The sequence below is a fragment of the Globicephala melas genome, chromosome 7 (genome assembly GCF_963455315.2).
Source record: "Globicephala melas chromosome 7, mGloMel1.2, whole genome shotgun sequence".
Lineage (NCBI taxonomy): Eukaryota > Metazoa > Chordata > Mammalia > Artiodactyla > Delphinidae > Globicephala > Globicephala melas.
Genome location: NC_083320.1, coordinates 21,287,708 through 21,302,034, shown reverse-complemented (window position 1 = coordinate 21,302,034; position 14,327 = coordinate 21,287,708). Strand labels below are relative to the sequence as shown.

The following is a 14,327-nucleotide window of genomic DNA, read 5'->3' as shown; positions in this document are numbered from 1 at the left end:
AACTTCACACTTAAAAAAAATTTCAAACTAGACCTTCCAATGACTTGGGCAGGAAAGAACATGCCGGTACACACACACACACACACACACACACACACACACACACACACACACACACACGTCACTGCTCCACACACCCATTAATAGGCTGCTCTTCCCAAATATTATACTGAAATGATACCAGAATGACACTAAACCACAAAAGACCAGTCCACCCATATGCACATGCTCAGAAGAATAGCAATGATACTTAATAATAACTAAAATTCATTGGCTGTTTACTATGTGTCAGGCACTATACTGAGCACTTCACATGGAGTAGCTCATTTTGTTTCTCACTTCATCCCTTTGAGGTATTACCATGCCCATTTTACAGATGAGGAAATTAAGGCACAAAAAAAGTTTCATAACTTGTGCCAGGTCACCCAGTTGGAATTTAACCCCAGGCAATCTGATTCATGAGCACTATGTTATTCTGCCTCAACTGACTCTGTCTTCTTAAATCACTTGCAAAATTCACTGACTTACAGTGTAAACCAAGGCAGGGGAGGGTTGAGGTTTTAATACAACCCAAACTGGGTTTCCCTGGTGGCGCAGTGGTTGAGAGTCCGCCTGCCGATGCAGAGGACACGGGTTCGTGCCCCAGTCGGGGAAGATCCCACATGCCGCGGAGCGGCTGGGCCCTTGAGCCATGGCCGCTGAGCCTGCGCGTCCGGAGCCTGTGCTCCGCAACGGGAGAGGCCACAACAGTGAGAGGCCCGCGTACCGCAAAAAAATAAAAATAAAAATATTTTTTAAAATAAAACAACCAAAACTATCATCTTAAATAGCAATTCTGGAAAGAATATTGGAAAGACCCAAGGCTCTGAGAATAAGACCAAGCTGAGAGCTGTATTTCATGTTACTATGAATATTGATAAGTTGACTGTAAAACCCAAGCATGAAATTCCAGATTGTTACCCACTACTTTTAAGACTCATGGTAGATTACTGGGTTTCTCCCTGCCTGCAATAATCTAATAATCTAAGTGGGAACACCACTGCAAGAGCAAACAAAAACATTGGGTATTGTGTGTATGACTTTATACATAGAATACAAACAGGACATGTTTACATACATGTGTGCTCACTAAACAGTGAGGGGCAGATGGCAAGTTCTAAACCCTATGTTATTGGAGAGGAAGATGAATAAGGGTAAAAAAAATCAAAGAAGACTGCTTGAGGAGACCTTGAGAACTAGCATTTAGGAAGGGGCAGAAAGAATAAAGGTCACTACTTGAAGCAAGCTTGGAGGGAATAAGAAGGTTGGATTGTTCCTAGAGCAGTAAAGATGCCTGTCTGATTAAATCAAGGAGTGTACAGTGTGTAATGTACCAGAAAATAATAGTGGACAGGAGGGAAGGGGTTATGTAAGATCTCAAAAATCAAGGTAAAATGTTTGGACTCGATAGAGTTAAGAAAAGGTAAATCATGCTTTTAAAAAAGTTGTGAGGGACTTCCCTGGTGGCGCAGTGATTAAGAATCCACCTGCCAATGCAGGGGACACGGGTTCAAGCCCTGGTCCAGGAAGATCCCACATGCCGAGGAGCAACTAAGCCTGTGTGCCACAACTACTGAGCCCGTGTGCCTGGAGCCCGTGCTCTGCAACAAGAGAAGCCACCGCAATGAGAAGCCTGCGCACTGCAACGAGGAGCAGCCTCGTGGCAGCTAAAGAAAGCCCTGAAGACCCAACACAGCCAAAAAAAAGTTGTGAAAGCTTTATCATACTAGTTGCATACTTCATAACAAACACTGGCTTCCACGTTTGCTTACCCAACTCTGGAGTTCTGCCTCATCTACTATTTCCTAATTTCATTTTAAATATTTTGTTTCTGTCATATCTACCTCCAAGTCATGCCCTAGTGAAACCTTAATTTCATCAGAGTCAGGATATAAAATAATTGCTTACAGTCACCGCCCTGAACAAAGCTGTGTTGGATGGTGCCTTCACAAAGCCACTTAGCACATCGCTAATGTGCATTAAATGTCCTCACACTTCATAGCTTAATCTGTAATGAATCAACGTCCCAGTGAATAAGCTGTCCCTTGAGAAAAATATGTACTTTTTTTTAATGTGAAAAGTATTGCCTTGCACTCAGTCACTGCGATCGTCTTCTTTCAGTAATAAAATTGAATGACAACGTATCCAACTTTTTTCCTGGGTGAAACAGAAATTCACAGTTGCCCATTTCACTGAAACAGAAATAGGCAGTCACAGTTGTATTTAATCGGACCCCTATGCAAACTTCTCTCCCCTACTTCTCTGCGGGGTCACTGCAACCCGAATTCTTGCCGTTTTCCACAGGCTTCCAACTTGGGTCTCAGGTGCCTCCGAGGATCTGTGCTTTCAGGCAAATATTTTACCCGAGGAACAAACCCAAGGAGCAGGATCTCCTGTAAGGAACCCAGGGGCTTAGTCTGCGCCTCAGTGTGACCTTAAAGCAAGCGCACGTCCCCAGCTCTGACGAGCACACGAGTATCCGCACTCCGCGGCGCCCGGCAACGGTCAGGGAGCTCCAGATCGCGGCCGGGGCGCGCACCCACCTGACCAGGGGCTCCTTCTCGGGCACGGCGGGCTCCTCCAGGCACCCGCACGGGCAGCAGCAGCAGCACACGGTCCTCAGCCAGGCCCTCAGCCCCATGGAGAGCGAGGTGCCCCGCCGGCGCCGGACGACTCCGAGGAAGCCGCGGCGGCGGCGGCGAGCGAGCGCGGCTGCGGCGCGGCCACCGGACCGGCGTCCAGGTGCGGGGACAGTGGCGGCCGGGGCGTCGCGGGCCGGTCCGTGCGCATCACGCTGCGGCCGGGGACGCGGGCAAGGCGGGAGGCGCCTTCACGGCCCCGGGGCTGCAGGGCCGCGCGCTTTCCTCCACTTGGGTTTTGTTTAGGGCGCGGGTTTTGTTGGGGCTTTTCTTCTCTCGCTTTAATTCCCCGGGCGCAAATTGGGGCGCATGCGTTCCCGAGACGCTTCGCTGCTGCCCTCTAAAGAGGAAGCAGGGACTCCAGCCGCCAGACGGCAAAATCCGAGGGCACCGTGGGGGACGGGGCTGAGGGAAGGCGGGGCAAGCCCTCGAGTCACTGAGCACGAGGTTGGGCTGGCTCTATTTATACGTTTTATTGGCCTCGCTCCCCGAGGAAATAAAAGGTCCTCCTTCCCAGCCCCACCCTTGCCTTCAAAGCGGAGGTTAGGGCAAATTTTTAACATGTCAGTCCCACAAAGAGTAAAAGTTAGCGAAAGAATAGGGTTGATGCATTGCAGAAGTGAGTTTTTTTAAGTACTATATTCACAACGAACTTTTAAAAATCGTTTTCAAGTCTCCCAGTCCTTGAATAATTCCCTCAAAAAAGGCAACCTCTATCATCAGTATTTTGCGACTTTCCAGAGCTATTTATGTGTGTGTGTGTGTGTATTTACTTACCCTTCTGCACACTTGTAAGTATAGGCACCCACAGTCCTCTCCCTTTTTACCCCAACAGTGGCATACTCCACACATTTCTGTCCCTGACTTGCTTCACTCCTTTTACCATGGAGACTGTTCCACCCACTACATGGATAACTTCCTCTATCGTTCTTTGCATTTATGCATTTATGTAGTTGCATTTATGTAGTTGATGCCCTTGTTATTTTAACCAGATCCTTATGAATGGACATTTAAGTTCATTCCAGCCTTTTGATATTAAAATAATGCTGCAGTGACTATCCTCTCACTGTGTGTTTGGATATGTGTGTCCCTGCAGTGACTATCCTCTCACTGTGTGTTTGGATATGTGTGTCCCTGCAGTGACTATCCTCTCACTGTGTGTTTGGATATGTGTGTCCCTTGAATAAATACTTGGCAGCTGACTTTCTGGGTCATAGGTAAGATGCCTTTTTAAATTTTGATGGATCTTGCCAAATTGCCCTCCAAAGAGGTAATTCCAATTTACACTCTGACCGGCAACATATGAAAGGATGTTTCCCTAAATCCCCACCAATACTATGGAATTTTCATCTTTGTCAGTCTTATTGATTCAACAAATATTTACTGAACATCTGTTATGTGCCAGGCATGTTCTAGGCTCTGGGAATACAGCAATGAACAAAAGAAACAAAAATCCATACTTTCTTGGAGCAAACATCCTAGTAGGGAAGTTCCACAAACGAAACAATACATTATTGAGTGCGTTAGAAAGTGGTATGTACTATGGAGAAAAATAAGGCAGGGAAGGGGATAAGAAGTGCCAGGAAGTTGTGTGTGTGTGTGTGTGTGTGTGTGTGTATGCGTGTGTGCTGGGGAGAGGGGTGGTGGCTGCAGTTTTAAATGGGGTGATCAGGGAAGACCTCCCTATATGGTGACACTTAAGAAAAGACTTGAAGATGATGAGCAGGGCTTCCCTGGTGGCGCAGTGGTTGAGAGTTCGCCTGCCGATGCAGGGGACACGGGTATGTGCCCTGGTCCGGGAAGATCCCACATGCCGCGGAGCGGCTGGGCCCGTGAGCCATGGCCACTGAGCCTGCGCGTCCGGAGCCTGTGCTCCGCAAGGCGAGAGGCCACAACAGTGAGAGGCCCGCGTACTACAAAAAAAAAAAAAAAAAAGATGAGCAAGCTAGCCCTGATTTCAAGGGGAAGAGCATTTCAGGGAGAGTGAAAGCCGTGTGCAAAACCCCAGAGAAGAGAGAATCAACAGTAGGGTGCCTGAGAAAGAGCAGGGATTCCAGGGGCCCTAGAGAGGAATAGGCCAGGAGGAAGAGTAACAGGAGATGATAGAATGTGGGGCCTTTGGGGACATGGCAAGGACTCTGGACTTTGTTCCATGTGAGCTGAGCAAACCTTTGGAGGTTTTCGAGTAGAGGGAGAGAAGTGGTCGACCTAGATGGCCACAGGATCCACTGGTTGCTGTCTTGAGAAGAAACTGGGTGTCAAGGGCTGTTTTAGGGAGAGGCAAATGGAGGCCATTCTAATGACCCAGATGACCATGATTTGGACCAGGGAGGAAGCAGTTAGAGGTGGGCAGAAATGGCTGGACTCTGAATGGAATTTGAAGACAGAGCCAACGAGGCTTATAACAGATTGGAAGTAAAGTATAAAAGAAAGAGAGGAGGGAGTCCAAGGGTTGGGGCTTACAAGCTGTGAAAGTCGAACTGTCACTGATTGATTGTGATAAAGGACGTGGGATAGGCAGGCTTGGAGGGCTGAGGAGGGAGAGCAAGAGTTTATTTTCAGAAGTATCAATTCTCACGGGCAGTGTGTTCATTTAAAAGTGTGTTACAGGGCTTCCCTGGTGGCGCAGTGGTTGAGAGTCCGCCTGCTGATGCAGGGGACGTGGGTTCGTGCCCCAGTCCGGGAGGATCCCACATGCCGCGGAGCGGCTGGGCCCGTGAGCCATGGCCGCTGAGCCTGCGCGTCCGGAGCCTGCGCTCCGCAACGGGAGAGGCCGCAACAGTGAGAGGCCCGCGTGCCGCAAAAAAAAAAAAAGTGTGTTACAACACGTAAGCTTATCCTGTTCTGGCTACATTATGAGGCTGAAGGAACTTATCAAGTACATATTCATTGAGAGGCTGCCTACTGAGAGTTAAGGAAGGATAAGAGAAGGTCCCCGAGGGCTCTGACTTAGCTGGGGAGACAGGATATGGACCCATGATGAAAAGTTGAGAGGACATGACAGAGTACCAGCTGTCACGAGGCAGCACAGGGCTGTGGTATCAAGCCCAGCACCGCGTCATTTATCATTTGCAACTGTGCCAGGATGGAGTACTATGTACTATGTTCTGAAGTTGGATTTTGGATTTGAGTTCACCTACCTAGGTTCAAGTAGAAAGTGGGCCAAGGGGGCTGCCAGCAAGAAGATGAAAGCTAGGGTCTGACGGCTTCTGTTAACTATTGGAGTTGGATTTGTTGAGAATGGAGAAATTAGAGAAGGCATTCAGCTCCTGGAAAATACAGGTACTCTGCCCCTTTACTAACCTTGATCTTAGACAAGTCACTTAATTTTTCTGAACCTCAGTTTTCTAATTTGTGAAATGGAGATGATGAGTCGAGCCCTACCGACTAGAAAGTTGTGAGACTCGAATGAGATCATTTGAAAGCCATAAAGTACTATAGAAATAGCAGAATTCAACACAGTTGACTAAATCCAAATAGTATAGGCCTGTTGAGCAAATGTCAGTTCCAGTACTACTTGGCTTACATATGACAGTATTTCTCTTCACGTTTGTACCTCTGCGATGTGTGGGCATCTTTCACGTGGTGGGTTTCAGACAGGATATTTCTGGAAAGCCACAGAACCACGTCTATATAACCAACTTGCTCAGGAGGTTAACGCTCTGCTTTGCTAAGGACCACATGTAGTGTTTGCCTGCTCTAACGACTTAGGAATATTTTCTTTTAAAATTAATGTTAAGTGTTAAAACTTATAAATGAAACATTCCTCTAAAAAATTGAAATATTACAATTAAGGTTCCCTCTGATCACAGTCCTGTCTCCTTTCTAGCCTCCTCAGGGTAACCGTATGCTACAAACGTATGCTACAAACCTTTTTCAGTATGCTACAAACCTTCTTCTGGACACACATACACATATGTGCCCCGTGATGTATACATAGCATCATTGTGTATGTTGTCATTTTTTTTCTGGCTGCGCCGCACGGCATGCAGGATCTTATTTCCCTGACCAGGGATTGAACCAGCGCCCCCTGCGGTGGAAGCGCGGAGTCTTAACCACTGGACTGCCAGGAGAATCCCTATGTTGTCATTTTTGGTAGTGAGGTTGGTTTTAATATACAAGGTACGCATTCATCTACCTGCAGGCTTTCTCCACTTAATAATATGTCTTGGAGATCTAGCCTTATTAGTACACATAATACTACCTCATTCTTTTTAACTGATGTGAGTATTCTATTTATTAGTTTTCTAAGGATTATTATGTGTGTTTTCAAAGTATTCATCTTCCCAGAAGTTAAATATCGTCATGATTTCCGTTTTCTGGAAACTTAAGGAAGGACAGCGCTACCAAACCCCGCAGCTTTAACTTGCAGATATCTGAGGCCATATTCTGGCACCCCCATCTCCCGTTTCGGACTTCATTAACAAGAGAGCAGCAAGCTTTCCTTTTTTTAGAGTGATGCTAGATTGTTCCTACAGCCTGAGTTGACGCCAACACCACCCACCACTGGCAGCAACATCTGGCATTTACCAAGAGCCCTTGGGCACCCGATGTCAGGGGAGCGGGCAGTCCCCTGAGGCAACTGGTGACTCATAGACCCATTAGCCGTCTGCTTACAAGGCAGAACTGCCAGTCTATAGTTTCGGGTTTCTCCGTGGCAGGGAAAACTCTAGAGTTTGCTTTGAAAACAAGTAGTACAGTTTGAAGTCCTCTTTCTTTGAGAACTTACTGATGACTTCTGAGCGTTGGAGGAAGAGGCATACACAGGACGGGAAAAACTAGAAAATCAAAATTCTTAAGTTCCAACACCACATCATTAGTGCATTCCACAGAAAAGCTATGCTTGCAGCAACATAGCACAAGCTGGTGTCATTCAATTATTCATTCAACATGTATTTACAGAGCCCAGTACTAGGATACAATGGTGAACCAGAATGTAGATTCCATTCATGAAGACGGGGACTTGGTTCTTTGCAATATTCCAGCATCTAAAATAGTACAGACCTATCAAAGAGACTTACTAAATAGAAAGATACACTGTATCACAACTTTTAGAACAGTGCAGGCACACGGTAGACACTTAATAAATGTGTTGAATAAATATGTGTATGAAAACAGAAAAAGAGCTAGTGAATGTAGAGTTTGCATTATGCCAATTTCTGAAGTCTATTAATGAGCTGCCCAAATCCAGTAGAGAGTTAAAAACCGTTGTCTTCCTGAGAGAAAAAGGACATCTTCTGAAACAAGCCAGCACCCCAAGCCAAGGCCAGCATTATCACTCTCCCCAAGGGGCCCAAGATGGCCAGCCCACATGCCTCTTAGGGGACTCCAGAAAGGTCCAGAGACAGGACTGGATGTCACCAATGTAAAAGCCCGCCAAGAGTCCCCGTTGGTCTCTTATTTCTGCCTCTGTAGTATGCCTCAGCCCTCCTTTTGGTAACAGCTCTTTGTTCTCCTTTGAGGAACACCCCCCTCCAATTCCACGAGTTGGGCAGACAATGAAGGCACTCCCCCATCCCTCAGCCCCTGACCCCCAACAAGGGATGGGCAGGTGACCAAGATGCGCCAGCCCAGATACTCTTCCTGAAATTTGCAACTTAAGGGCAAGGACCCAAAGATGGAAAATGGCTTGAGTTGAGATATGAGTTATTCTGGGGACAGCATCTTGAAGAGGAGGTCCAACAGCAATGGGCGTTTTTATACCTGGAGCTTTCCTGTTCCTGTATTTTCCAAAATCTAGTTTGTCTAGCTATTTAGTTTTCCCGTCATTCTGTGGGTTACTCCATAACTTGATCAGTACATTTTTTTTTCTTTTTTTGCTTGAGTAAACAAGAATCAGATTCTGTTGCTTTCAGAACTAAACCCATACAGTCCCACTGCGGGAGCTTACAAGGCAAGAAAAGGGTACTTGTGATGGGGCGGGGTAGGGGGAGAGGGAGAGAGAGAGGGAGGGAGAGAGAGAGAGGGAGGGAGAGAGAGAGAGGGAGGGAGAGAGAGAGGGAAAGAGAAAGAGAGAGGGAGGGAGGGAGAGAGAAAGAGAGAGAGGGAAAGAGAGAGACAGAGAGAGAGAGAGGGAGAGAGAATTATGAAAGAAGAGTTCGCTCTCAAGCCAAGCACAACAATCCAGTTTGATTTAATCAGGTGAGATTTTTATTTCTATTTCTCTACTTGGCTTCTTCCTGAAGAGAAACAGATATTGTCTGCCATCTGCAAATCCTTCAGTTTTATCACTCTGTGGTTTCCCATAATGCAAAATACTTTCTAAATTTTCAAACTATTTTTATTTGGTATAGTTTGCTGGTCAATTTCACTTCCTTCCCTCCTCCCAAATGTATACTCTGAGAAAACCTTAATGATCAGTTCTTGTTCCTTCTTTAGTTTTAAGCAACAAACATCTTGCGTCCTCAAAATTTACTAAATAACTTCATACTCAGGAATGTCTAACCTTTTCAAAGGATGCCCTTGGAGAGAAAAAAAACACATAAAGTAAGCTAGAACAGGTATAAAGCATATGGAGAGGATCTTCAAGAAAACTGGATTCTTTTTTTCTTAAGATTTATTTATTATTTATTTACTTTATTTATTTTTGTCTGCATCAGGTCTTAGTTGCAGCACGCGGGATCTTCGTTGAAGTATGCAAGATCTTTCAGGATCTTTTGCTGCGGCACGTGGGCTTCTCTCTAGTTGTGGCACGCAGGCTTCAGAGCACATGGCTCTGTAGTTGTGGCGCGCGGGCTCCAGGGTGCGTGGGCTCTGTAGTTTGCAGCACACGGGCTCTCTAGTTGAGGCGTGCGAGCTCAGTATTTGTGGCGCGCGGGCTTAGTTACCCCTCGCGGCATGTGGGATCCCAGTTCCCTGGCCAGGGATGGAACCCACATCCCCTACATTGTAAGGCAGATTCTTTACCACTGGACCACCAGGGAAGTTCCTGAAAACTGGATTCTTATAGTCCCAACATGAAGGGAATCTAACCCTGCTGTGTGTCAACTCCTTTTTTGTCTAGATCTTTGTGACCTCTGTGATAACCCTCTGGGTATTAATCAGCAACTAATTGTGAATGACAAAAACATCACTCAGACTAGTTTAAGTATAAAAGGAAATTTACTGGCTCAAGTATCTGGAAAATTCAGGAAGTGATGCTAGCTTTAAACATAAATGGATCCAGGCACTCAATAAGGGTTGGTCTCTGCTAGAGATGGAATGTTTGTGCCTCTCCCAGACTCATATGTTGAAACCTAATCCCCAATGTGATGGAATTTGAAGGTGAGGCCTTTGGGAGATGATTAGGTCATGAGGATGGAGCCCGCATGAATATGATTAGTGCCCTTATAAAAGAGGCCCCAGAGAGCTCCCTCACCCCTTCTGCCATTTGAGGACACAGTGAGAAGATAGCTGTGTATGAACCAGGAAGCAGGCCCTCACCAGACATTGAATCTCCTGGTGCCTTGATCTTGGCTTCCCAGCCTCTAGAACTGTGAGAAATAAATTTCTGTTGTTTAAAAGCCACCCAGTCTATAGAATGCCCGTTACAGTAGCCCAAACAGACTAAGACACTCTCTTATCTTCTCTGGGTCTGAGTTGGTGACACTCACAGGCCCCTGGTAGCCCTGGATTTCACCATCTTTTCTGCTGATAATCTCAGCAGAAAGAGAACAGCTCCTTCCCAGTTGATCAGCAGGCCTGGGCCCAGCTTTAATTGGCCTGAATTTTCAAAGGGAGAAATACACCTACTGAGTCTCATGTACACTCCTGCAGTGCTCAAGTGAAGAGGAACGGGGGAGACAGAAAAAGGAAGCCAATTGTACTAAGAGTGGGAGAGCCTCCTAAGGAAAATCAGATGGAGCGACGAAAAAAGGGAATGGATGCTGGCAAGGAAAAGCAACATATGCCAACTACACTCAGCAGCGGCAGCTGCTGATGCTCTGGTCCAAGCACGGTTGTGTGTGCCATACAGAATGGACAGAAAGGGCTGCACAAAGAAGAGCCACTCCGTGGTTCCATCAGGTCCAATGCACAGAAACTCAGAGCACAGGAGCTGTCTGCCAGAGGGACTTCAGTATCGCACTGCAGTCCCTGAAAATGCAGATGGGCAAGTGATGAGTTCAGCAATTCTACTCCCAAAACCAAAGAGAAAAACAGAAATTACTTTACTGGCTGTAGAGGAACTCTCACATGAGGCTGTGGCACAGGCAGAGTTTCTCAAAGGGTGATCTTAAACTCCTGCATTAGAATCCCTAGGGGTGCTTACTGAAACTCCAGACTCCTAGACCCTAGTTGAGATCATCTGAATTGTAAGTTCTGGGGTTGGGGCCCCAGAATCTGCCATTTGATCAGGCTGCCAAGCAGGGCTGGGACTAAGGTGCAGCTAATGAGGTGCTTGGGGTGCAGCAGTCAAGGGGGTGCTCACTCTGGGGTCAACCCTGCACCTGTGCAACACTGAGAGCAAGCAGGTCCTTCAGAGTTCCACCCTAGCCCCTCACTTCCCTCACCCTAGTCCTGGCCCTGCTCCCAAGGCTTGGGAATTCTGAAGCACACTGTTATAGACTGAATTATGTCTGCTCCAAAATTCCTTTGTTGAAGTCCTAACCTCTAGTACCTCAGAATGTGGCTGTACTTGAAGATAGGGCCTATAAAGAGGTAATTAAGGTTAAATGAGGGCATTTATCCAACATGATTGGTCTCCTTATAAGAATACGAGATTAGGACACAGACACAGACTGAAGACCATATGAAGACAAAGGGAGAAGACAGCCATCTATGAGCCAACCTCAGAATAAAATCAACCCTGCTGACACCTTGATCTCGGACTTCTAGCTTCCAGAACTATGAGAAAATATATTTCTGTTGTTTAAGCCACCAGTATGGTATTTGTTATGGCAGCCCCAGCAAACCAATACACATACCACGTTTGAGAACCGGTGGCAAGGCTGTTGAGAGCAGGAGCTCTGCTATCATACTGCCCCCTCTGTGGCTGCAGTCAGGATTAGGTGAGATAATCACATAAAGCACTTCATACAGTTTCATGAAAAATGGGAAGCAGGCACCCTGTAAATGCTAGCTATAATCATTGTTGTTAATAAAACATATGTACTTTAGTCAGCTTCTAACCCAGCACGTTACACAGCCAATTGTGACCACCTAAAATTATTCAACTTAGCAATACTTATTGGGTGTCAACTTTATAAACATAGCACTGTGCTCAACCTCTTCTGGAACCAAAGATGAAAAATGAGCAGTAGTCATCTTCAGAGCGCTACCAAGAGTAAAAACTGGAAAATTATGAAACTGAAATGTCCATCTGTGCTGCAATGCACCCATCATTTTGATTCCTGCAATGTGCCCTTCCTTAACTCACTCCTGACTTTTCCATGTTTAACAAGACTGCCATGCCTAACTCCTATGGGAGTTAGCTATACTCACATAACTAACTATCCTGTCATACCTTTACTAACTATACCCCCATAGCTAACTATCCTGCCATGCCTGCCTATACTCCCATAGCTAATTATACTGCTCCCTCTGACAATATTCCCACATCTAACTATACGTTTATCTAACTCTACTGTCATAGCTAACTATCCTGCTACAACAAACACTTTTCAGATGCCCAGAACAGCCTCAATTCTCACATCTTCAGATGTGATATGGAATCGGACCTTTTCCCACCTCTGGAAAACTACCTCCCCCTACAATCCCAAGAATTCTGCATTCTCCAAAGTCTCTCTACATTCTACCTAACTAAATTAAACATAAACCCAGACCCATTAATCATGCCACATTTATTCCTAATTCAATTAAACTCACCTTCATAAACATTTATTAAGCATCTGCTGTACACAAGGTGACACAAAGTTTTAAAATAAAAGACATGCATAAAAAACTATAATAATGGAGAAAACATTACCACCGTTCATATTTGCTATGAAAGGCCCCTAAAGGTTTGTCCCAACTTACACCCAGATCCTACCAATACGAATGTTAATAGACAACAAGAATTATGCGAATGGGTTTTTAGTTTCCCACTCATTTATAGTACTTCTTTCTCCATAACACTCACAGGGATGCAGAAACAGGTCAAAACCCTGGAAATTTTCCATGCGAGTTCTACAAATGTAAAAGGACCAGGTAAATCTTCCCCTATAAACCCTCCTGTAATTCTCCATGCTGCCATCTCATGGGCTTCCGTTGTAAATGAAGTGCAGTTTCTTCGGAGATGGGACTAAGGATCTGACATAGGTTAGAAAGCTTTCTTTCACTCAACACAGGGAAAGTTGCTGCAGCAACAAAGCCTGTGCAGACTGAGATCTTAAAGGGCCACTGCAGTACTCAAATTGGAGGTTTAAACAGGCTCGAGGCTGAACTCTAAACCTGTCAGGGCGCTGCTAAATTGAGCAGTAAGCCCTCCCTTCTCTTGACTAGCATAAGCCAAACTGCACAATTACTGTCTAACTCTTTCATTTGATCTCATTAAGCATTGCTACTTGATTTATTAGCTTGAAAACCATGGAAAAGAGCAGAGGCTATTACATATATTTCCTGACTCATCTAAAAGGAGTAATTTAAATAAATGATTAAAATGGAAGCGTTTTGGGCTTCCCTGGTGGCACAGTGGTTGAGAGTCCGCCTGCCGATGCAGCGGACACGGGTTCGTGCCCCGGTCCGGGAGGATCCCACATGCTGCGGAGCGGCTGGGCCCGTGAGCCATGGCCGCTGAGCCTGCGCGTCCGGAGCCTGTGCTCCGCAGCGGGAGAGGCCACAACAGTGAGAGGCCGCGTACCGCAAAAAAAAAAAAAAAAAGAAAAAAGAAATCTGGAATCATGCATTGGGTTTCCAGGGAAGCAGATTCTGAGATGGAGTGAGCTTACAGAAGGTTAGCAGGAATTATTTGTGGCTTACAGGAGGCCTAGTGGGGAGTACTCACAGGTATAGGAGGTCTACAGGGGAGCACTTACGGCTTGCAGGAAGCCTACTAGGGGGCACTCGTGGCTTACAGGAGGCCTAGGGGGAAGCACTCATGGAATCAACACCTGTGGAAGGGAAGGGAGGAAAAGGGAACAGGGCTGGGCTTCAGCCAGCCCTAGGGGAACTTCATGGCTGAGCGGTTTGGGTTGGTAAGAGAGGGCTGAGCCTTTCTACTCCCATGATAATCAACCTCTGGATGAGGGCCACCTGGGAAGGGAACATGACCTTGGCTAGGGCAGCTCTCTTCAGCTGAGGCTGTCCAGCAGGGGGCTGACAGATGAGGGCTGTCTGCTGGCAGCACTTCTAGTAGCCGGCCCAGTAACTCTCCTCCTGAGGGAGGATCTGCGTGGCACGTCATAGCATCCACTGCCCAGCAGCCCCTAGACCTAAATGCATCCCTGTGGTTGTTCCACGAGCTCAGAATTTCCTTCCTCTGGAAATGCAGGAATTCTTTTATCAGATTACTTTAAAATAAGATAGGCTGAACTTTATGTTTTTCCTTCCTTTATTTTACTGTGGTAAAATATGTTAAGTCCTCCAGGCATTATCACAAAATCCTTCTGCTCTTAGGAGGGAACATTCTAGAAATCAAGGCTCAGAGAATTCTGTCCAACAGTGGAGGCAATGCCACCTATGTTAAATTGATTAAAAATACATGCTGCAATTTGGATGAACCTCAAAAACTTA

The 14,327-nt window shown here is 46.1% G+C and overlaps 1 protein-coding gene across 1 annotated transcript in view; it reads right to left on the bottom strand.

The window, feature by feature from the left end:
• Window positions 1–3,058, bottom strand: part of MREG (melanoregulin) — a 67,294-nt gene extending 64,236 nt beyond the window's left edge. The window contains exon 1 of the mRNA XM_030852709.3: window positions 2,583–3,058. Within this exon, the coding sequence (XP_030708569.1) occupies window positions 2,583–2,680 (98 nt within the window). The 5' untranslated portion in view covers window positions 2,681–3,058. The remainder of the gene's footprint in view (window positions 1–2,582) is intronic.
• Between the last annotated feature and the right edge of the window lie 11,269 nt (window positions 3,059–14,327).